General features: G+C 32.2%; 4 protein-coding genes across 4 annotated transcripts; 1 reads left to right on the top strand and 3 right to left on the bottom strand.

The window, feature by feature from the left end:
- Positions 1 to 29: 29 nt before the first annotated feature.
- LOC139098059 (uncharacterized) lies at positions 30 to 10,426 on the bottom strand. Its single transcript, XM_070650179.1, has 11 exons — positions 10,299 to 10,426; positions 7,933 to 8,527; positions 6,948 to 7,338; positions 6,722 to 6,855; positions 5,362 to 6,426; positions 4,495 to 4,724; positions 4,237 to 4,417; positions 3,859 to 4,131; positions 3,537 to 3,793; positions 3,056 to 3,203; positions 30 to 2,901 (listed from the first exon to the last, which is right to left on the bottom strand). The coding sequence occupies exons 2-11, from the start codon at positions 7,981 to 7,983 to the stop codon at positions 2,551 to 2,553; spliced, it is 3,081 nt and encodes a 1,026-aa protein (XP_070506280.1). The 5' UTR covers positions 7,984 to 8,527; positions 10,299 to 10,426; the 3' UTR covers positions 30 to 2,550.
- S6KL (S6 Kinase Like) lies at positions 9,428 to 24,761 on the bottom strand. The gene is made up of 9 exons (XM_070650180.1): positions 24,538 to 24,761; positions 24,058 to 24,188; positions 23,783 to 23,996; positions 23,584 to 23,707; positions 23,082 to 23,180; positions 22,851 to 23,009; positions 18,978 to 19,069; positions 10,752 to 11,009; positions 9,428 to 10,682 (listed from the first exon to the last, which is right to left on the bottom strand). The coding sequence occupies exons 1-9, from the start codon at positions 24,604 to 24,606 to the stop codon at positions 10,638 to 10,640; spliced, it is 1,191 nt and encodes a 396-aa protein (XP_070506281.1). The 5' UTR covers positions 24,607 to 24,761; the 3' UTR covers positions 9,428 to 10,637.
- LOC139098064 (protein starmaker-like) lies at positions 14,516 to 17,436 on the top strand. Its single transcript, XM_070650183.1, has 2 exons — positions 14,516 to 14,676; positions 16,462 to 17,436. The coding sequence occupies exon 2, from the start codon at positions 16,463 to 16,465 to the stop codon at positions 17,204 to 17,206; it is 744 nt and encodes a 247-aa protein (XP_070506284.1). The 5' UTR covers positions 14,516 to 14,676; position 16,462; the 3' UTR covers positions 17,207 to 17,436.
- Atg101 (autophagy-related protein 101) lies at positions 19,710 to 22,844 on the bottom strand. The gene has a single exon (XM_070650184.1). It carries the CDS (start codon positions 22,679 to 22,681, stop codon positions 22,022 to 22,024), a length of 660 nt encoding a protein of 219 aa, XP_070506285.1. The 5' UTR covers positions 22,682 to 22,844; the 3' UTR covers positions 19,710 to 22,021.
- Positions 24,762 to 24,765: the final 4 nt, after the last annotated feature.

The raw sequence follows: 24,765 nt of genomic DNA, 5'->3' as shown, positions 1-24,765 counted from the left end.
ATAAAATTATTAGATCATTAAAAATGCTCTTATTATTTAATTTATTCATTTCATTTTATTATAGGTTTTTTTATTCATTTTTTGTTTGATGCATTTGGAGCTGAATTCTTCCATTTCCACTTCATTTCTGACCTTTAAAGAATTGCAATGTTAGACAAATTAGGTCAATTAAATGGAAATGTGACAAATTCATATCCAAATGTGTCTCATTTGCCGTTTGTTTTGCCTGCATTTATTATTTCAATTTTTTCATCTTCAAGAACATTCCAGAACAAAAATTTAATTACATTTTTTTATTGAAAATTCAGAATTTATTTAAGAAATATTTTTAAAAAAGAAGCCCGAAAAGCACATCTTAAGGAGGAACTAGCTAAAATTGGTAGGTTCCACAAAGATTTGGCACCTTTGTAATGCAGATTTTATCAAGACTTGATATTAGGTCGATGTAAAGTTGCCACGACACTGAAATACCCGAGCGACATAAATATAGAAGCTTCCACCATGGAGCTTTTTGGGCTCTGCTGAACTTCTTTAAATCGAAGCTGCTTATTTTTAGCCCCCATAAGGACGCCAAACTGCCAAACGGCATATGGACGCTAAACATATATAGCTCTCATATTTTGCCACTCTAAAGCTTTCGAAATTGATCAAAAATGAGAGAAAGGTGGCCAATCAGCTGCTTATTTTTGATGAAAAGTCATGAAAACTTTGTTTATTGCCTGTCTAGCTATTTAGTGCAAAGCAGTGATGAGCTTCATCTGTGCCGTTAAATTTTGAGGCTTTCCACGAAGGTGTGACGTGAAAAATAAAAGGTTGCTCGCAACTGATGTGCAGCCACCGATTTCATGCAGATTGAACACTGTATCCGCTTTTAAGATTTCAACTTACGCTACATCACGAATGGCATATGGATGTGCTTTCCGGACATTAAAATATATTTAAAAAAATTCATCTGCTTTTGCATTAACATTCACATTCATTAATTGTTTTTTGTCATTTTCTTCTTAATTTTTTTGTTGATGGATGTTATTTAAGGGGTTTGGGAAATTGACGCTAATTTGTCAGCACAAGTCCCTAGCAAAATACTTTAGAGATTCTTTAAAGCGTTGACAAATTAAATAAATTATCGACAACTTTTCATTTAACTTTTGGGATTCAAAAGACACTTAAAAACATTCAAAAATTCAATCAATACTGAAAAAGTTTCTTTAAAATTTCTTAAATAGTCTCTTTTTTTGTCATTTAAATTTGTTCTCAAATTCCAATTTTCATTAAAATAAATTTATAGAGTAATTCCTCTCAATTTTAAACATAAACTTTTGAAAAATTCGCATTGATTGTCATTTTAAAAATACATAAGAAGTAATTAAAGGAAGATAAAGTTTATTTGATGACACAAAAAAATTGTTTTTAATCCATTTTTACTTTGTCACGAACATCCACACATTTACAAACTTTCTTTACCAATTTTTTTCCCAGTTTTTTTTTTTGTTGCGTTAAGCAGAGTTTTTAGCAATTTTATTTTTTTTTCTATGAAAGACAAAAATACCTGGATTTAAGGAGGCGTCTGAGCCAGACAAAATGAGTTCGGACAAAAAGTATAGGATGTCCTGAATTTAAAAATTTTGTATTTCTAAGAGTTTGAGACAGTGGTTCTCAAGCTGTGTGAAAATGTGTGTTACAGGGGGCGAAATAAACTCAAACTTTACATGAAGTCAAGTCAACTTGAGTCGAGTTAATTTAAGCCGACTTTTCCATTCAAATTCCAAGTAGACTTCGAGCTCTGCATGTATGATAACAAACCTCAGTGGTTAGGCTTTATTTTACTGATTTTTTGTCAAGTTATAAGGACTACAAAATTGCATCAATACGTTATCAGTTGGTAAGTTACTAGCATTACTATGTAAGTAGTATAGCTCTAAGGAAGTCATAGAAAGAAGGTAAACTGCATCACGAAATCATTCTTCGGCTAATTACTTATATCATTACATTAATGGTTCAACTATAAGGACGTCCTTTGAAATAGTCGACTAAGGCAATGATATTAGTACTTAACTTACAAATGGCATCATGATGAAATTTGCCATCCTTAGCACTAAACTACCACTTGTCAAAATAACCTGTTCATTGAGACCTACGCGAGTAAAGACTAGTCGACACTTTGTCTAGTAATAAACTTGATATATTATGGTAAGTTACACAAACTTCCAGTTTATTACTGGACATAAAATCGACTAATCGCAGCCTGTTCCACTAAGAAACATCCCACATTCCTTACTAAGGCTAAGCCATTGAATGCAGAATCGTGCACGATGATGAGTGAATCACAAAAGCATGAGAACCACTGCCAGTAACTCATAAGTTAAAACTCAAGAATTATCAAAATTGTTACTGTCATTACCCGATCATTAACAGACAATTTCCTAATTATCCCATCATTTTCCTCTTAAAAATACTCATCCCAAAATCAATCAACCACTTAACTCATCTGTCTGTGCTAAAACTCTGACATTTAAATATAAGTTTTATCTAGAAGAGAAGAAATTTCAATCATTTATGATAGCTATTTGGTGATGATTTTCGACTTCTTGACTTTGACGGTCTCGATGGTGACTTAAGCGAATGCCTTGACCTCAACGGATCATCATAACGTGACGATGATAAGCTATTCCATGCGTCTGTTGTACAACGCTTACGCCAATGTATCAAATCAAAAACTTCAGATTGCAATTCTTGTGTTAATAGCGAGAAGCTTTCAGAGCTTGTTAATTCTACATGTTGCGAGATGAAAGATAAGCAGCTTGTCTTTAAAGTATTTGCATTAAAACGATCTGCTATACCCAGCATACAAATTACACTCTCACTATCTATCATTGACATTAAAGATTGCTCACAAACCTCCTGTAAATGTAATAAAGGCATTTATCATTGTTATCGGAATTTCATATCAGATTAAGGTTTAAGGTATGGAAAAAAAGGGTCACATTGTAATGATCATATAATGAATATGATTATTGTTGCATAATTCACGTTAATAAATATGAATTTTTTTTACCTTTAGACTATCTACGGAATAACGGTCAGCCAGCAACATCAACTCACAAATTGACTCAAGTCCGACATTTTTGTCAACTGGTGCTCCATACAGATAAAGTAAAAATCGTCGAAATATCACAGGTGATGCATCATAAATTGTTATTTTTCTGTATCAAATAAAATGATTAGATATTGTGTTGAATTATGAGTAGTTCCAGTTATCAGATATTAATCTAATTGCCATCATAAAATTATACATTTAATCAAAAATTCTGTGGCAATTTTAGATGGATTATTGGTTAAAAGTAGCCATGACAAATGAGTATTCTCTAATTTATCGGATTTATTGACTTTATCTAAAGATCTAGATTCCCGATCGGCACATATTGAAATGTTGCCACCACGGCGACGAGTCGGTAGTATACTTAAAGCCAAGTGGCAGCCACTTGGCGAAAACAACCGGATTTGCCAAGTGGTATTTAACCTCATAATTATCATACCTATTGATGTCCTCTTGCATGCCTGATAATAATGCCTTCCGTAAGTATTCACAACGTGATGCGACTATCACACGATGGGCTTTAAACACATGATACTCTTTTTTGACAGTTCCATCATTAAAATCAAATTCATCATTATTTGGTGGTGTAATAATTGAGACAGGTGTTGATGCATATGATATTGGACAATCTGTAGCAACTGTTGTTATGACTTCAAATTCCATGTCTGCAAGATGTCCCGAGTGTAGTAATTTAAGCTGTGTGATGAGACAGAAAGTAAAGTTTTTTGGTTCTGTTAAGAGTAAGTTTCACAGATGCTTACTGAATTTTTAGCCAAATTAGATTTGACGGCATTCGGAGGTTCACAAAGACCACTAAATATGTTAATCTTATAGCTATTATAATCATTAATCATTTTTTGTTCGCTATCTACGTTATCACTTGGATCAAAATGTTTGGCAATTACATCACTTTGCAACAATTCAAGTTTTTGGACAACTTCTGTAAAGGCGTTTCTGTTAACCAGCTGTGTTAGCTTAAGCATTGGATACAATAATGTTGTCTTATGCTCAAGTATCTTGCTGAGAATACCGTTCTGTAAATTGAAAAAAAAGAGGAAGAAGTAAGTGAATAATAAGACATGACACGTGCAAGGTTAGACTTTTGTGTAATGTTACAGATGTAGAGGATGTCAACTTACAATGTGACTTGTGGCAAATTTAAAGCAAAATTTAAATTCCTTCCATCCAAACTTATCGTCCATATTTCTCGATAAGTCCTCAATCCTCTCAATCACATTTGGAATTTCATACAGCAAATGGTCTATGTTGATATTGATACAGCTCAATTTCTCGGCTTGATTCAAACTTTTAAATGTTAATCTAAATTTGAATAAAAAAAGGACATTCAGTTAGGCTTAATACATCCATAATATTGACATATATGCTAATATGCTTACTGTTTATGTTGAATTATTTCCAAAATTGAATTGACTTTTCCATAAATGTCATGAAGTTGCTTAATTTCACATACATGAAGAAATAAAACAGCACTAGCATTAGAATGTGATTGATCCTTGCGTTTTCCGCTTGTTTCTTCTTTATCATTTTGAATACTTTTGCATATTGATTCCAATGAATTTTTGAAATCTGTTAGTAGCTCTGTTGTTACATCTAGTGCCATGATTATCTGGAATTTATAGATATAGATATAGCTTGAGGATCATTAAAATCACATTAGATTGTGGCTTAGCAGAGACTGGTGTAATGTATGGTTAATTAAGGATTGAGGGGTGAATGTGGATGAAATAGGAAGTTACAGGATACATTTTTGGATGAATAAACATGCATTGAGTGTGGCTAAAGTGAGATAAGCATGTTAGTGCTATTCTTTGGTCAGATATCTGTAAGCGACGTTAAACCGAAGTCATGTAAGCTCAGAAATCAAGTGTGGCCAGTTCACTATAATTTGACATGCATCCGAAAGACATTAAGGTGGAACTTGTTAAAATTATTTGCTTTGTGCTAAATTCAAATCCACAAAGCATGTACTTCTTTCAATCTAGATCCAGAGCATTGTCACGCCTGTTTCTCTTATCTATGCCTTCCTGGAATCTTTAACATCTTCTTTCAATCTTGCACCAGTTCCACCTTAATATGTCCCTTTCGGTTGAGCCATTATTTGTAAAATCTGTTGGCATTCAGCACCAAAATTCATTTACATCCTTAAGCATCGCTCTTCATAAATATACCATCCGATTCATCAGACTTACAGACACCTACAAACAATACATAAACAGACACAAGACATTGACATCAAAACTTACCTCTGGAACCAAGTACACAATCAACTCCTCCTTCTCATCCGTATGCAGTGACTTAATAATCATCAAAACATTTTGAAGTATCTGATGTAATTGAGTAATTACAATTGGTATGCGTGACTTAACAAACTTGATAATCTCATTGCGTTGAAATCGATTTAAAAATGTATCTTTAGAAAATATCTGCGAAAGTTGAAGGAACAAAGCAAATCCAATTGATAATTCACGAAGACATTGTTTAAAAATTTCACATAAATTTGATGGATATTTGGAAATGTTATAAGGATAAAGTAGCTGAACAATTCGATTGAAGCATCCGTGAATGTCCACAAAAATGTCAATTATGACTTTCTTCAGCTTTATGAGCCTCAAATACTTCTTACATGGTCCACTCATCTTGTTTAGCGGTGGAATTGTGGCACATAATTTTAATAATGCTTCCAGTTGTGTCTCATTTAAATTTTTTGGTAATGACTCACTGTACAGCCAATGTAATACTGGAACTAATGTATCTTTCGTCAAATTAAACAGAACCGATACTGATGTTAGCGGTGACGTTGGCGTAAGCGGTACATCAATTGACAAATTCAAAAATGGCAATGGACTGCTTCGTACACGAAATGGTGACGTTGGATTCTTAAAAATTATTTGTGACGATGACAGTCGTAGCTTATTTTTATGTTCACTTTTCTTGCTCATTATCTGCTGATTAACTTGTGTCGATGGAAAATTAAAAATATTTTCCTTCGTACTGTCCTGCTGAATATTATTTAAATGTGAATCTGATGACGATATTTGTCCATTCTTTAAGCTTGTCGTCAATGGTGCTGTCAAATGATAATTTGAATCTCTTGTCGTTGCCAGACAATTGAATGAGTTTGAGATGTGATTGACAAAGTTTGGTGAAAAGTTGAATGTACTCAAATGAATGGTTGGTGGCGAGAGGAAGTTTGTGGGTGGTTGCGATGATTGAATACTGCCGGATAATGGTGATGCTGAGACAGGTGTTTGATTAATGCTGCTACAATCGAAGCCATTCAATCGTAAAATTGGTGAATGCACTTCAAACTGGATTTTGAATGAGAATGGGAAATATTGGATGTGAGTTAGTCAAAAAGTTAGGTTGGACGGTAATTGATTTTGAAAGTTTATTGAAGTTCCTTTATTCAATTATATGCTGGTGTCGTTCATCTATGAATTGAGCCACATGCTCTTCTATACTTAAGTCTACTTTTAGGATGAGTCACAAAGCTTCTGACCGCCCTACCCTCCTTGCTTGACTCCATACATGAACGACCCCTAAGGCTGCTTTAGTCTGCCTGATTCCCAACAACAACAAACTTATTCTTCAGACACAACTCACCGAATATCCATCACAACTTTTAATCACAACATCACTAAAGAATTTCTCCTCAAATGCTGTCAACAGCGAATACTGAATTGACTGTCCAATCGATTGATCCTTCTTGATTCGCTTGCATGTTAGCGTACACCAGCCTGTGGCGAGACAAAAAAGAAGCAGAAGAAAATTCAATAATTTTTTTTTGCGTTGATGACGTAATTCCAATAAAATTTTTCATTCTACAAACCTTCACATTTCAAAGTCATCGATTCAAGTGGCTTAATGTTATTTGTTCTAAATTCAATATGATGTCCCGTAAATGATCGAAATAGAAGTGCCGCAGCCGTAAATGTATTATTACTATTACACATCTGATCAACATCCAAAGCAACAACTTCAAATGTTTCACAGCAAAATAAAATGTCAGCAGACTCATTTCCAGTACTTAATTTTGATTTATCATCCTCAATCATTGCCTTTGATGACCAAATTGTTGGTGATGTTTGGTCATCGTTTATGGATACCACTTGAAGGGAAAATAAATCATTTAGGAATATAATGTCGCCGCCTTCGTCGAGGACAAATTTAATGCCGCATAAGCCAAGATCCTCGGAATGAAAGTCAAGTGATTCGGTAATCTGGAAAAAAAATGAGGGTTGAGATTGAGAATTTTTATGCAAAGTTATGGAGGAATTCTTTTGAGTGACAGAAAGATGAAAGATTTGGGGAGAATTGGAGGGGGTTGATGGGGATGTGAAATGACTAATGTATGGGAAAGTTTTGTTGACTGTCTTTGAAGGAACTAATATTTTATGGTATTTGAGAGGTTTTTTGGGGGATTTAAGAGGAAAAACATGATTGGGATAAGAGTGGGGAAATAGGAACAAGAGCAATTGATACCATAGAACTTGGCAGCTTCCCTAAGGAGCCTTATGGAGGATAAGTCGTTCCCAAATGACGTCTAACTGATGAATTGGAATTTAGAACTTTCTGTTGTATTATTAATAGAGTCCCAATGGAGAATCATTCAGATTGATGTCCCCAGAACCATCAACTGTTAGACGTCAAGACTGAATGACTCATAAAGACAAAGAAAATCTCAACAGACACGCCAGAAACAAGAAAGTATTGTGTAACATCCAAAATTCAGCTTTATTCCTCATCTCCTCAACAATGTCGCCTAAACTTCCCTAAAATCACTGATTCCATCACCAATCATCACTAATACTCACCTCCCAATATCCACAAAAGGAATGGTCTCCAGTACAGCTATTATAACTCATAATGGATCAACTTTTAATCTCCAATTTTAATATTTATTGAAGTTTTCCAAATGAATAAAATGAATTTTTTTGAAGGAAAACTTTTCAAATTTCACAGAAAAAAATTTTCCTTTATTTTCCTTGTCGCAATAAATTTTACGCCATTTTCCCAAAAAGAAAATGAAAAATTTTTTCAATTTTCTTTTTCGTCTGTTTTGTGTTTCTAAATATCTAAAGGTACTTATGACATTTGCTTTATAGCACCTTGTAATGTTTACTACATTTAAGGTAATTAATTGATAAGCCTAAGATAATCTACCAGCGATTATTTGATTTTTTATCGTCCACACCGAAAAATTAAAATTAAAATAAAAATTTGTTTTTCCTCTCTCGGCTGTGAAAATTCCTTCCACAGTGAGAAGTATTTCCTTTACTATTGTGTAGCTGAGCTTTTTTTTTGTGTGTACGGAGGATGCGAAAGCTGTTGATGCAAGGGAAATAATTCCAGTTATTGGAAAAGCTCATGTGTTGCTTCTTTTGCATCTTTTACACGTGTGTTTTGGGGCTGGAAAATGGAAGTAAAAATCAGCTGGAAAATTTTATTTTTCTCAATTTTATTTACTTTATTTGTTTAAAAAAAAGCTCATCTAAATGACTGTTAACTGACATGATTTATTTTAGTATCAAAATTTATTCTATGCTGTATGTGACTTTTAAGCTGTAAAAATGACAACGGTTTAGTATTTGCCAATAAAAACTATACAAACAATAACAAGGTATGAATAATTAATTTGATAATTGATGGTCTTTAAAAGGGAAATTTGATAGGAAGTAGTGTAAATTGGTTTGGGGATTAAAACTGATATTGATGACTTATTTCATTGATTTATCAATTAAGTGCAGTCAATATTGATTTCTATGGGAGAAATGAAATTTTACCGAGTTATTGACTGGTATTAATATTTCAAAATTTGTTGATTATTCTGGACTCTGCTGTTCAGAATGATTCAAACTTGACATAAAAGTGGCTATTTGAAGGATATGTCATTAGAGGGTGAGTTGGTATGGCTTGGTAGCGGAATGGTTTAATATTTTGGTACCTAATTAATGAAATATTGATCTTGTGATGAGTGAACGTGGCTCACTGCATTCGTTTGTAGGCTACAGGCAGGAATCCCGTCAAAGGTCTGGCTCTATCTCAATATAAACTAAGTACAGAGTCTAGGCGTCCCCTCAATCATCAACAAAGCTGCAATCCAACTGCAACTGTCAATACCAATTATCTCATCAAAAAATAAGCCAACCTCAATCAGTTTCAATCCACACTGACAACTTTATTGGGAAAAACATTTCCATTTAATTATATTTTCTCTGAATATCTAATTAGGGACTGCAAAAAAATTAGAATTTTATCTAAATATTTTTCTTGGAATTAAAACATTAAAGTAAAGAAAAAAAGAGCATCAACAGCAGCGATAATGTATTCATTTATTTATATATGATGTATCGCTCACACTGAAATGACCCTCATTATAAATTGCATATTCTCTGAATAATTAGTAGAATGAAAATGTATATGTATAATAATTTCTTAACTGTGCGCATCGCAATGTGAGAGAAATGAAAATTATTATGTGAAAGATGATCGTCCAGGTTGGATGGATTGAGAATGGGGTTTAAGGTTGGATGGGGATTGTTCTAGGATTCATCCAAAATTTAAGCAGTACTTGGAGGGGAATTTCAAATTTATGGCAAGCTAAGGTAACTTATGTGACACGGAACTTAGTTTAAGAATCACTCCCGAGCGATACAAATGATGAAGATCCGTCACGAAGCTTTAAAGGCTCTGCTAAAGATCTTTTTATTAATAACAAATGGAAGATGCTTTTATATGAATGTCAAATGACAACTATGTCGCTTTAGACTGACAAAAATTCTAGTTACCAACTGCAAGAACAAGCAAATTTGAAATATTTCCTGAATTTGGATTAGGATGTTAAGATCTCTAGATCTTGTATGATTCATGAGACAAGAAAATCCAGTCTCGTTCTTGAAGCCGTGAAAGACTTGTTCAGAGCATTGTTTTGGACAAGGCATTGACACTCAAAATTATTTCATCCTATACAATGTCAAACTTCCATAAAGAACAATAGAATCTTTCATCTGGATGAAATTCAGTGTCAATGCCTTGGTTTTGGATGACTGAATTATCTAGAGTAGCAAAAGTCACACTTAAGGCTGATTTGAGTTCTTCTATTTCTATTAAAAACTTAACAACATTCCAAAGCATCACAATACTCAGCATAATCTTTAATTTAAGCTACACTCCACCTTACCTGGATGATGAAAGATAAAAGAGCGATAAGAATAAATAAAAAAAGTGTAAACAACAAGAATAGAATGAGAAAAACGACAATTAAACTAAAAGAAGGCACATTGTAGCATATTAAAATGACAAGGTCAACATCAAGCGGAGAAATTGATGTGCCTCACACTTTACATTATACTTAATTTTGTTCTTCGTCTCTCGTTTTTATATTTTTTTTTTTGCAATTCACTGTGAATGCATAATTACAGCATTTGATAAATGATGATATTACTAACATTGAACGTCTCTTCTCTTTTTTTGTGCGATTTAAAGCGTAAAATTACAATTATAGCATGAAAATGCTATCTCAAGGCATTTGTTTGTCATCCTCAATCAATTTTCTGGGAGATATCTGATTGGAATAGAGAAGAGTAAACGTGTATAATTATGCTAATTCCACATCATTATTGATTTAACTCACCTTTCTGTTACGTATATCGTCAAAATTGAAATTATGATAGAATGCAATACGACGAAGATTCATAATAGACTTCAATCGATACTTTGGATCTTTTTCTAATAATCGATTTAATAAATCTTTGGATGGAGCATCGATGTTCTCGCCATACATTGATGTGTGTCTGATTATTGGACTTTCGTTTTGTTCTATTGTCGTTCTTGCGTCATCTGGCTCATCGAAATTTTCAAATATTTTTTCATTGTCAGGATGTTTATGGCACTAGAATGATATAAGCAATAAAAGATGACATTTTTCGGATAAATTTGGCAATTTTTTTTATTGGGTATGAGATCGTGTTTATGTAAGAATATGAAGCATTATTGACATAATTTGATTTTGCACACACATTTCCTTTAAAGTCTTTAACTTTAACCTTTAACAGCATTAAAGATTGTGTAAAATGTATACCTCAGTTCAGTGAATCTTACTGTAATAATATTGTTGATATTGCAGAAAAGAAAAGCTTGTATCGTTTAAAATCATCTCAGCATAATACTTAGGGATTGATTTAATACTAGATAGCAGCATAAATTGCAATTTAGAACTCATTTTCAGAATCTATTATTAGATGAAGGTGCGAATTCTTAGGCATTTTGATTGATTTGCAACAAAATCTATACTTTAAACTGCAGCGAAGGCTTCTCCTAGTTTTTGTAATCCGTATATTGTATCTAAGCAATTTTAAACCCAAGCGACATCAAGCAAACGGAAGAATCCGGTTAGAAACCATACGGAGTTCAAGAGGCAACAGACCGAGAGCTCTTGAGCAGAACTTGGAATCGACTCGGATTTAGTGTAGAAAAATCGACTCGAGTCGACTTGACTCAATCTTGACTTGAATCACCCGAGTTCGAAAAAGCAATTTGGAATTGAAGTAACAAATCTTCAATCTATCCCTCCAATTCAAGCATACATCAAATGTGAATAAACCCATCTCATATCTCTATCATTATTACATCTCAGCACCGTAGTTCAATGTACGCATATAAAAAAGTGAGATGAAAAATTATGAGTAATTTTTCCTGCTATCATTAAACGTCTAGCAAATTGACTAGGAAGATGAATGGATGAAATCAAATGTTAGAAAGGTCACAAGATTTTAAGCTTAATGTGACTTTTTACTTGTGTACAAAAAATATCACATATATATCAGGTTGTTAATGATTTGTAAACCAGCAATTAGTTAAAACGGAGAGTGAGAGCGAAAATTTACAAATTACTTTACATTCAGTTTGTTGTGCATTTACTAGAATTTTATTATTTTTTACATAATGTTCTCAATGGCGCTAACATCGCACGTTGTAGCAGAGACGTCTGTCATCAACGATATAATCGTTTCAAGCTAAATTTGAGACGTTTTCGTGTTCAGACGTGTATCTGGATGAGATTATCGGCGAAATGTCGGATGACTAACAACATATTGTTGTAAACTAAGGGTTTCCGATACCGAGACTTCGACTTCGCGGGTAGTCTCGGTTTAGAAAATGGATCGAGACCGAGACTTCAAGAAACCTTATTGCAAACTGTGAATTTTGAGGGGTTTGATCTGTTCGACATTGCCAAAGTCGTTTTTAGATGAGCCAATTTGTAGGAAATCTGAAGATTTCCAAGAATGTCTACTTAGTCAAGACTTTTACCTTGTGAATTCCAACCAAGGGCAGTATAGCAAGCTTGTGTCTCACCCCCAGCTACAACACTTTTCCGTTTTCGAAATAAATTCAAGACTGTCCTAGTCGACTCTAGTCATTTGGACACCCAATAGATTGACATTGTTTGAATGATCTCATTCCTTGCAATATTAAGCATATCCAATACAATGTTCATACATGTGTGGCTCAGTCAAATGGATATCAAACATTCAAACCCAATTTTCAGTCAAAACAGTCGGCGATAAAATAGCAATTGCATCAGATTTCCAAAACAAAGTCAGAGATCAAATTGAAGTTTTTATTTATATTACAGATCGCATAATACTGTAAGTACTTGAATTCAGCCAATGTGAGTTATGAGGTTTAATATTTGCATTATTTTAATTAATAAATTAGAATTTATGGTTGCGATATGATTATTATAGGTATTTTAATTGAAATCATTGAAATTGTTTTCACCGCTGTATGATGTAAATGTGAATTTATGTTTGTTTATTTTATTTATCTCGCATATTCGGATTTATATGGAAACACAGAAAAAATGTTTTTTGATAAAATTTCGCATTGGAGAGTTTACGATCATATGGTGTTTATGGCTCATTTGAATACTAATTTTATCGATCACAAAAAAATCAATTTCTAGACGATTCGTTGAATTGCGGAAGACTATAAGAAATGGTGGCCTTAACAAAGTCATGTGATAAAAGTTTTTATTTTTTTCAGCAGTCACACTACTCGAAATCCCAATACAATTTGCATTAATTAATATTTTGTTGAGATAGTCATCGATCACATGTAATATTGATGCACAAAAGTAAAACATTTTCTGAGAATTATTGATTAGGGGTCGTTTGTAAATTACGTAATGATGCAAATAGCTTTTATAGGTTCTTTTCCTCGCCATTTCAAGGATTTGTAACAAAATCATGAACCAAAATTTGAAATCAGTAACAAAATCCCAACCAGGCAAAGAACACGCTCTTAAAACCCGAGTAAGCAGAGAGTAACGCTCACGAGCATGCTGATGCTATTTAAAGAGCGAGCAAGCTCTCGAGAACATGCTTTATGTCTGTTAGGAAATTGTACACCTCTTCTCCTCAAATTCCATACATAAATCAGATATGACAAATTTGTGTTAATTGCTGAGGTCCAAAACGTGATTTTTTAATACAAAGTAAGGATCATGAAGCACAACATTCAATTAAATAATCACTCAATATTTAACTCATCACTTTACAACAATCACTCCATTCATCCGTTTTTTTTAGAATGTATTACTTTGTATCTCAATTCAATATGTATAGTACAATATAGTACAAGCTGTCAAATTTCATAAATTCTTTTTCTTATACCCGTCACTTAATGTCAAAAGATTCGAATCACGTCTAGCTTTCGTGAAGTTTTCAAGGAAAATTTCATCATCCTTATTTCACATAACCCTATAGGTTATGACATTGCAATATCAAAACAAATAGAACCTAGGGGATCATCTTCAATATTATTGTTTTGACATCAGAATATACAACAGAATATATAACATAATAAACAGTTACATCTTTATAATAATATCAAACATCATATACGTTTAATACTTTCTCCGTGAAGTTTGATAAGAGAATATCATGGAAAATTACAGTAACAATATTAGACAAATTGTCTGCAGATATAACAAGACAATAACACAGCAGTCGCACGACATCTTTAATTTGCATGCGAATAATCAATAAAAATCTCTATTCAACTGTCCAATATGTCAATAACATTTAAATGGACTTGAAAAACTAAAAAATTTTATTGCTTGAACTTGAAAAAAAACTTGCTGGCCATCAAAAAGAAATTTCGGCAGACAGGAAGAAAACTAGCAAGCATTTAATGATTCGTCTATGAATCTTCGCATGCTACACGTTCTGTATATTCGAAAAAAAAAAAAAATATAACAAAACACAAAAAAAATCGCTACGTTACGTTAAGCCGTAATCTCACTCAGGGTAGAACAACAATCAGCTCACACAAATGAAAATGCATGAATAATAGGCAGACATAAGTATAAAAGGCACGCGAGTGAATGAGTAGAATTCAATTTCGATTTTACTATCAGGTTGATTAGACGTGCCTTGCGACTTCCAAAAAAAATATAAAGTGGTGGTCAGTGAATAAAAAAAGTATTTTTAGTAAAAGAAATTCTCAGTTCAAATTTAAAACTTAATTAAATTTTAAAATAAATTAACCAAACTAAGGTGAGTTGAAGGAAGATTTAAGGATTATTTTGTGAAAAGTGAAGATCGGATGGAGAAGTTTTTGATACATTTAGTTTAAAAAGTACTTGAATTAGTACTTTTAGAATGGAATTTTTAGAATATTTCTGATTCGAGTTCTTCAATTTCTTGGAGTTCAGATTAAAGATTTTTTTGTGTAAAGTTTAAATTTATTCTAATTCATCGTGGTTGGCAACGGGATTCATCGGTTAGTTGTCTCGTTTTCGATTGTTACCAAAATTCAAGACTAAATTGCTTGAATTTGAATTTTGAAAAAATTGTCAATTTTCAAGAGATTTGACCACTATTTTGCCTAGAACTCGAAGCTGACTTGGATTTTTTAGTGAATAATTCATTTCAATTCGAATTACCCAAATTCCAACTTGTCTCTAAGTTACTTTAAATCACCATATTAACGATAAGAAGCGAAGTTGCCGTAATAACTGAATTTGAGCCACTTTTGTGCTGCTCGGGTTGACTTTGAGCTCTATTTTTGGCTAAAAGCTTCTAGTGCAGATAATCAGCAAGACTTATAAATTCCGATAAATTCAATTTAGAAATCAGAAAACCTTGCTTTAATAATTCGTTTTCTAAACCAAAATTACTTGATAATATCAAAAACTTAATTTAATAAAGAATAAATAAGGCTGGAAATCCCTAAATTATCACTTAATCAATTGGAGTAAGGCTCAAATTTTTGATATAAATTCCCCGAAAATTGCAATCTTTACATTAAAACTAATGTGAATCATTGCCAGACCAAGCAACAAAAAAGTCATGTTTCTTCAATTGCGACTAAGGAAATAACAAATTTAGTGAGACTGGGAATGGTTTATGCATTTTTGATTCACAATGACCTCCAAATAAAATCAAGATTTCATTTTTTAACGTCCGAAATAATCATGACCCATATCGTTATTATCATCTATTATTCCATTAAATCAGATTTAGTTCAGTTTCTTGAACTTTCCTTTTTAAAATATTTATTACGATTATCCAATTTATCATTAGTTCCTTACTCGCAGCAATAGATTATGATTTATATGAATAATTTTCAAAATGGGAAGTTTACTGGGTCATAAGAAAGTAGACACAATAGAATATGCAATTTCATATCAGGAAATTTTTATGTTATCAATTTATTTATCACTCGTTCCTGAACAATCCAGACTCACCTAATAATCTCCCCCCAATTTGCATTAAAATGAATCGTTAATTTAATTTTGTTTCATAACTTTATAAAATAAAATTTTTTGTGCGTCATGAGCATTTATGTTTGATTACAATTTGTGTATCTGCATTATTCAATTATTTCAGACTTGAATCAGCTGAGCGAATATAAAGCTTTTAATCTTATATTAAATTATAGTCGATTGTTGTACTTTTTCAATTCTATTCTAAAATAATTTTATGATAATGATGTGTACATGTGATGGACAGTTAATTTGCTATTCTCTAATGATGGGCAGGCCCCAAGGTAAATTTACATTTAGACTGTGAGTCATGCGAATGCGAAAAAAAAAATATATATAGCGATGCGGTACTTTAATGACATTTTATAGAGGTACAGAATTGATGGTAATTATATCAGTTTAGTATGGATTTTTTTTCTAAAGGGAAAAGTTTGTCGTGCTTCGTCCATAAATTATTGGCTGCTGTAAATTTATGTCTACTATCCATGAATACCTCAATATTGATTTAAATTTTAATTAATTAATTGATTTACCTTCCATTACTTATTTATATCTTCTATTTTCCATATTACAGAATGAAGTTCCAATTACTTTTTGCACTTTTCGCAATCTGCGTAACCCTTGCCTATACTCTTCCCGTTCCTGATGAAGACAATGCACCTGCAGTAACAGAATCAACGCATTCAGATGATCATCCTGACCATGACGATGAGAACAAACGTCAAAAGAAATCAGATGAACCAGTAGTAACAGAATCATCATCTGATGATGACAGTAACTCAACAGAAGCAACATCCGATGCACCAAAACCAGAAGATCATGATGAGAACAAAAATGAGGAACAAGGGCGCTCAGCACGCGACACAGAACATGAAAATCATGAAGAGACAACAGATGCCTCAAAATCAGACAGTCATAGCGAGGAAGTAACAACAGAACATGAACGTGCAGCTCGCAATGCTGAACATGAAAGCCATGATGATGCAGCTGATGCACCAAAACCCGAAAACCAGAATGATGACAACAATGATGAACAAGATCGTGCAGCACGTCAAACACAACAATCTGATTCACATAGCAACAGTGACCAAACAAGCGAGGAACAAGAACGCTCAGCTCGCGATGCTCATAATGGTGAAGATCACCAAGACGAAACAACAGAAGCACCAAAAGCAAGTGAAGAAAATAAAGGCGAAAGATCAGCACGTCATGCTGAGAACTCACAAGAAGACAAGTCAGACGAAAAGTCATCAGAAGAAAGTACAACAGCAAAGGCAGCTGACGATAGCAACTCAAAGGAAAGTGAAGAAAAGAACTAAAACATTAATACAAACCATAAAGCTTTGAATGATGCTCATCGAACTTCTTTTCTTATTGCTTTAAATTTCGAAACTCACATTATTAATTTAATTAAAGAAGATCCACATGGAATACTTTTTTGGGTTTGTTCTGTAATTTATAAATTTTTTCATTTCATGTTTTGTAAATTAGACTGAATATTAATTGAGGAATAAAGTTTAAGCACGGATGCTTAATATGATAATGAAAATTTTTTTTGTGATTTTGTTAATTTTTATCAGCATTTTCAGGCAGAGTTGTAAAAGAGGTATCTATGACAGGCAAAAACCATATAAATTCTTGATAATTTATATGGTTTTGTAGGAAGAATCAAATAAATTATCAAGAATTTGTACGGTTTTGACTGTCACAGGCACCTGTTTTGCAACTCTGTTTTCAGGATATTTGAAGGTTATTAATCCTGAGTCCAACTTTGTGTATGAAGTATCTATGCTCATTGTGAATTGGACGTTGTTGCTCTTACAGATCAATTGTGATTCATGACCTTAACTCATCCATGTCTAATGTTGGCAAATTAAAGTTCAATATATTGACAGAATTTGACGTGAGTATTGCACGAGTTCATTCCATATCAGCAACATTCTACCTAAATATTTAGAGATCGATTTCTACTCAGACCACGTACTAACTAAAAGAACGGTTTAAGAGCTTTCCGGTCTGTTGTCTGGCCACTCGGCCATAGAAGCCTTCCCCTCACACTTCCAAAACCGCTAATTTATGACTCGATACTACTGATTTCACTCTTCTTAGACACCGCAAGGGAAGAATACCAAGAAGTTTCAATTCCTCAGACTTCAATGAACCATATTGAGACTCAATCAGACAGTCATGAATATTACATCATTCAACCCAATCTAATTCTGTCCAAATTAAATCGTGTCAGAAGTAGAATAATCAATAAAACCTCAAAAATTTCTCCTTCATATCAAAAAAAACGTTCTTCATCCCACAAACAAGCCATAAACATTCTAATTTCACACAACAAAACGCCCGTTTAAACAATTAAATTGTTCGATAGCAGATCAGGTTTCAACATTGATGGATATAATTGATTTTTTATTCTCTTTCAGACGATTCTACTCAGTCATTCAGAGTCTATTATTAATTATTTTGTAGTGAATCATAAGAATAGAACTCATTAAATACGAGATTCTTACTTAACGTCCTTGGCATGATCAATGAAATTAATAATAAAGGATGTGAGACTTCTTCAACAATTCTCATTTAATCGGACATAATTATTTAGTTTTTTTAAATTATCCACAAGCACGATTGCGATTGATTTTGCTTATTAAAATTATTTTTGATGCTGAAATTCGAGACATGAAGTTGTTGCTATGTAAATGTAGTTTTGTCAAGCATTAGACTATGATTCATATATTTGTTTGCTCGAGCTAATTACAGTAATGTCGCTTAATGACTCAAATCTGATAATTTAAGAGTATGTACCGAGCAGTAGCAATAACCTAAGAAGTCATCACTATCTCCTCAATTACTTCCTAACTTGCTGTTAACGACAACAATAATAATGATGGTATAATGTCATCTGAAGGAAATAAATGTACAAATTACAGCACATGTTCCGTATATTATTTTTACATTCTAGACACGCTCATCAGTCAGTGCTTTTAAAATGCATACAATTCCAATCATCCATGAAATACGTAAGAATTTTCAAGATCAAGGACATCAATTTATTAATATTATTGCAAATTGGCAGATATTACTCACCTGATTATTATTGAACATTCTCATCGCTAATATACCTAATGAGTACCAATCGACAGCATGATCATAACCATTTCCTGTGAAGATTTCTGGTGCTGGAAATATACAAGAAGACGAAAGATGTGCAATTTTAATTTCAACTGAATTTTTTACTTACCTGAAATAAAATAAAAATAAGGGAAACTAGAAATTATCATATTAAAAAAGATAAGTATATATGATGAGCATAACGGAGAAATTAATGGAAATAAACAGTAATGCTGTAAAGATTATTATCGATGCATTCAGTTAATTTTTGTAAATTAGCATTCACAAAAAGTTAATGGCAATGAATTCTAGACGATGAAAAATGACAGATGTGATTGAAATTGATTGAGAGTTGTTGATATGATGATTATCGTGGGTAGTTTTGAGGAGCAACAAGGGTATTTTTTGAGAACTTCAATAAAATGGTGACTTTAGTGGTGAAAATGGTGAATATTATCAAAATTTTGTTATAACGGTCTTTTGAGATTTGAATAATATTTATTGTACATAGTTGACAACCCCTTGTCATGTAAAAGTTCAGTCTGTTTTTGAATTTCAAAGAATAAACATCATTATGAAGAAATTAAGTCCGTAAGGAGTTCTTAATTACTTTTAAATCCAGCCACAAGCTCCTCACTACTGATCAATTCCATCCAACAACTCTCATTCACTTTCAAATCATCAATAAAAGAACAAACATAGCAATAGTTTTCGAGATAAAAATCAACATTTTTTAATCGCAAAAATTTCATTTTGTCTTAGCATTTGTAAATTTTATCATAATTACTTATATGACTAAGTTTTCTGTTTTAAAGAATAAATAGATAATTGGGATATATTACAGTTTCACAGAAAAAAATTATAGTAGCTCTAAAATTATTCATTTTATACAAAAATAAACTTAATATTTTTATTTTTTATTAATTTTGATATTCTTTTTATGTATTTTAATGATGCAAATTCTATCACACATGTCTACCACGGACTAAACTTATCATTACATTTCTATATCGATACTTTTGCGAATCGCAGGTTTTTCAATCCTGGAATTGAAATGTATGTAATATCTGGATTCATTACATTTCAATCTAGGAATTGAAAACTCAATCGCATTGCACAAAGTCAACTCGGATTTAGCATGAAAAGTCGACTCCACTCATTATGCATACAATTTAAGTTGACTCCGAGTTCAACTTTTATCAATTCAAAGAATATTTAACAAATTTGTAAGGATCTTCACTGGATATTTTATTGTTAAGAATCTTAAAATTGATGATTTCTCAGAACTGTCATAGTCAATAGTAATTCTCTTTTATTCTTTACAAATAGCCAAAATCGTGCATCAAAAAGCATCTAAATCTTCATAAAATTTAAAATTGTTGGTTCGGCACATAACAAAGCCTAATCAGTCATTTAATTCTTTAGAAAAATATTAATCTTTTGATTTGGTAAAATAATGGACGCAATTTTAATTTTATGAATTTTATACCGAGTAGCACATGATAGAGACTATGGATCACGCTATGTCGTTATATTAACGATCGAGCTTGGGTTTGGCCTGACCATGATTGTTGGAGGTTACCATAGCTCGGGTTTTAAGTTAAAATAAAAGAATTTGAGTACAAAGATCCAGTTCTGGCTATATTACTAATGATTTTAGAATCTAATCCAGACATTGACCAGACAATCTAGTAAAAACCCTCACAATTTCAAAAATATACTTTTTATTCTCGTCTATTTTCTTATAAAAAAACTCATTTTTCATCATTTTTCTCTACAATTCCACATTTTCCATTGAAAAAATTAATTAAGCTTTAAAATATTCCTATCATTAGATTTTAAGCTGTTAATAATTTTTTTTTTTTCTATTAATAATTTGTGTATAGTGAATCTTAAATCAAAGATTTATTTTTTCATATAGAAAAAAAAAGTTCATGAAATAGCTAACTAATTAGATTTTATTTTTTTGTCTGCAACGTTTATTCATTTCAATGGCGAAAAAATAACATTCAGTGATTCTGTTTCTATATTTACATTGTATTTCTTCTATTATTAAGCGCATTTTTACAAAGTGAATTGAGTCATTATGTGTATTTGTGCTTTTTTTGGTCGTCTAAAGTGATTTTGGGGATTATATCTAGTCAGAAGTAATGACCTAGTCTCAATGTGTTAGTTTCTAAGTTGAATTATGTATAATCTTTATGCATGTTGAAGATAGACGTCTCTGATCTTAATCCCTAACATAGCTAATCTAAATGAGCTGATTCATGAGTAAACTCAATCAATAGAGTTGAGCATGTTCAATTTTATGAAGATATTCCGTGTCCCTTGGTGGATACAGTATGAATTTAGTTAGCAACTACAATTTAATTCAAACCTTTGTCGTAAATGACAGTTTCGTGAAGGAATTCCGACACAGCGGTGTCTTGCAAATCGATTGTCAAAATTGGACATAATGAAATAGCTTCCTTAGAAAAGTTGTTTTAATAAGTCATACTTGGCTAAGCGAATGATTAGATGCCTTATGAACAAAATGTTCTTAATTCATTTAACTTTAAAAATCTTCATTAACTTTGCTTTTGTCTGAGCAAACGTAATAATGAATCAGATTCCATGACTCAGCATTTTTATTACTATTCAGCAGAGCTCGAAATCGACTTGCATTTGGTATTGTACTCCATAGAAAATTCGAGAATTCTTTGAGTTCTGGACTATCAAGTTACATCTTCTTTCTTTTACATTTACTTCCAATAGCCCCAAGTCCCTCACAAACTTTAAGCAACAATGGACATTCCACACAACAATTCAATTCATCAGTCCAAAAAATACGCTGTTGCCATCTAATTTGATTTCCTGACTTTATTAGTTTTAACATTTCTTCTCCAATCTACTAAACGACATGTGTTCATGCAATTAGGTATATGTAGACACAAGAAAAAAAAAAGTTAGATAATGTTGTATTCATGATGATCTTAAAGTATTAATAAAAATCTAACAAATTGACACAAAAGAAGCGCCCATCACAAGCTGAGTGTTTCCTTAATAATTTTCTGCATGGTACTTTTGACGGACGTCGATGCAGCACCTGATGATGTGCTAAATTTAAACTTAAATAAATATGGCTGCACGTCGGCATGAGTTGTATCAAATATCAAATCTAATTCCGTTTGTGCAGGCATCTTTGGAACATAATCATGTCGATTCATAACTTCTGTTATGTAAAGTATTTTCTCTGTCAATAAATCACCAATTCGTTCACGATATTCTTGCCGCTCATCCTCATTATTAAGTTCAAGGAGATCAAGTCGTATAGTCCATACCTCCCATGGTATTGATTCCGTTTGGAATGGCCATCGATTTTTCTTCTTTTGAAAGAATTCTAAGCTTATTTGTCCAGCACCGCTTGATTCGTGACTCCTCAACTGTTCACTAAAATTACTAATTTCTTTTTTTATAGCACGATCAAGTGTTGGCGACGAGCAGCATACATATGTAAAGTCAATAAAATCACAATCGATATCTTGTGTTCCAATTGTTCCAACTGAATATGATGAATCTCCTGAGTACATGAACTTTCCAAGACTTCGATGAAATAATACCGTATGAAAGATGCTCGCTAATGTCTCATTAATTTGACGATCTTCCAATGTAAATTCAAATATCTGTGAGCGTGCATTCATCTTCTCACGTAAAATTTGATATTTTTTTTGGGGATAGTTAATAACTTTAACTACTTTAAAGTCCGTGCAGATATTATAAATTATATACTTTCTTTTCAATAGGAATCATTCAAAGATTGTTTTTTATAGAGAATATATGTGTGAGTTATAGGAGGGAAGAATTAATTACCCATAGAATTTTTCGTTCCACAAATTGTAAATGTTCGCTGGCCTTGTTTAAGCCACTTACTCAAACCAAAATCAATCAATTTGATGTGATAATTTTCATCTAGTAGAATGTTTTCACTTTTGAGATCGCGATATATAATGCCAGCGTTATGAAGAAATTCTGTAAATAAAGACAGCATTGATAATGAATATTTTAATTTGTTTTTGTTTATACGGAAGTTAAGTGACTCACCTATGACTATTGCTAATTCAGCCACATATATTTGCACTAATTTGCGTGTAAAGTGTTTTATCTTGTTAAATAATTCTCCCTCGGAAATGTATTCTGTCACTGTAATTAGTAAGGAACAATTAATGTTATTGCTTAGGTACGAGACTTTCTGTTCAGCAAAGTGCTCAAAGCGGATTTTAAAGATTTTTTGAATTTGATGAGCTTAAAACAGCAAATTTTACTCTTCACAAAAGTCAATTAATTTATAGACTGTTGAACTTAGTTCATTGTCATTGCAAAAGCACAAAATAACAATTTAAAGTGCGCAAAAAGTGCAATAGCTTATAAATAACTCAAAACCTTATAAATGTAAAATCTGAATTAAAAATTGAATGGTTTTGACAATCTCAAATGTATTTTGTAAGGTTTTACACATCAGATGTTTGATGTGTAAAATTTGAACTATTAAGAAACCGTTAAATTTCACGCAATTCCAAACACATCGCAAAGCAAGTTAACTTACATTGAAATATGTAGCCTTTGTTTTGCCAATGTTCCTGACTTGTAACAATAAATGGATGATGACTAATAGCTTGTTTAACAGAAACTTCGTCTTTTAATTGATTAACGTAGTTATCAAGGATTATCTATAGAACGAAAATAAATTGTCAGCTATTAATAAATCCGTACCTGATAAGAGACAAAATGTAGGGCAAACTTACTTTAGATTTTTCAAGAATCTTTAGTGCAAATATGTCATTTGTGTTTTGTTGACGAACTTTGTAGACTTTTCCAAATGACCCACTGGCAATGAAATCAATTATCTCATATTTTGTCTTCAACTCTTCGTTGTGTACTTTAAATTCAGGTAGAAAAAGATATTCTCGACAACAGACAGGCCACAATGTCTTTATGCTTGACTTTTCATCTTTTAATCTAAAATAAAGGGACGAATAATCAAAATTGATGTTGATTAAAGTGATATTAATCTACTCACTTGTATGTCCAATTTGATGAAAACTTTCTCTCGATGCCAAATGAGCTATTGTTATTATCTGTATCCTCTTTTAGTGAATGACGACGTATTTTCGTATAGAACTGTCTCAATGTATGCGGACCACAAAGAATCTAGAGAGAAATGCGTATATATACAAATTATAATAATGACACGATACAGCACACGAAATAAATGAATTTATTTATAGTCAAAAGGTTATCAACGTAAATTGTTTATGTGAATGTCGTAGATTTATGAAATATATGCTTAAATTTACATCATTTACTTTATTTTTAATTTCTGACCAACTATTACTGGATATACGATATAAACTGTTTAAAATCACTAAACAATCTCATTCGAGAACTTTAATTGAGATCCAGTTGATCGATAATGTACAGGAAGAAGACTCAAGTTTATGTGTAAACAGTTACTTCAAGTTTTTTTTTTGTTATTTTTTTAAGGTCACTTTCAGCCTACCTGATTTTCGTCTACTTTTTGATTTTCCACACGTTTCACACTATCACTAACATTGTCAACACCATCCATTCACTATAAACTATACTCTAAATTAACTTAATTAATGTTTAAAGCTCGATATTTATTAATTATCGTAGCTTTTTTGATTTTTCTCATAAAAAAATTTTCCTCTTATTTCCAATTTTTTTTCTGAACACATCCGCGGAACTGTTTAGAAAACAAAAAAAG

The sequence above is a fragment of the Chironomus tepperi genome, unplaced genomic scaffold (genome assembly GCF_022539635.2).
Source record: "Chironomus tepperi strain 1889 unplaced genomic scaffold, CSIRO-AGI_Ctep_v1 contig_445, whole genome shotgun sequence".
NCBI lineage: Eukaryota > Metazoa > Arthropoda > Insecta > Diptera > Chironomidae > Chironomus > Chironomus tepperi.
The sequence above is the reverse complement of the archived record's forward strand: the minus strand, read 5'-3'. Positions and strand labels throughout refer to the sequence as shown.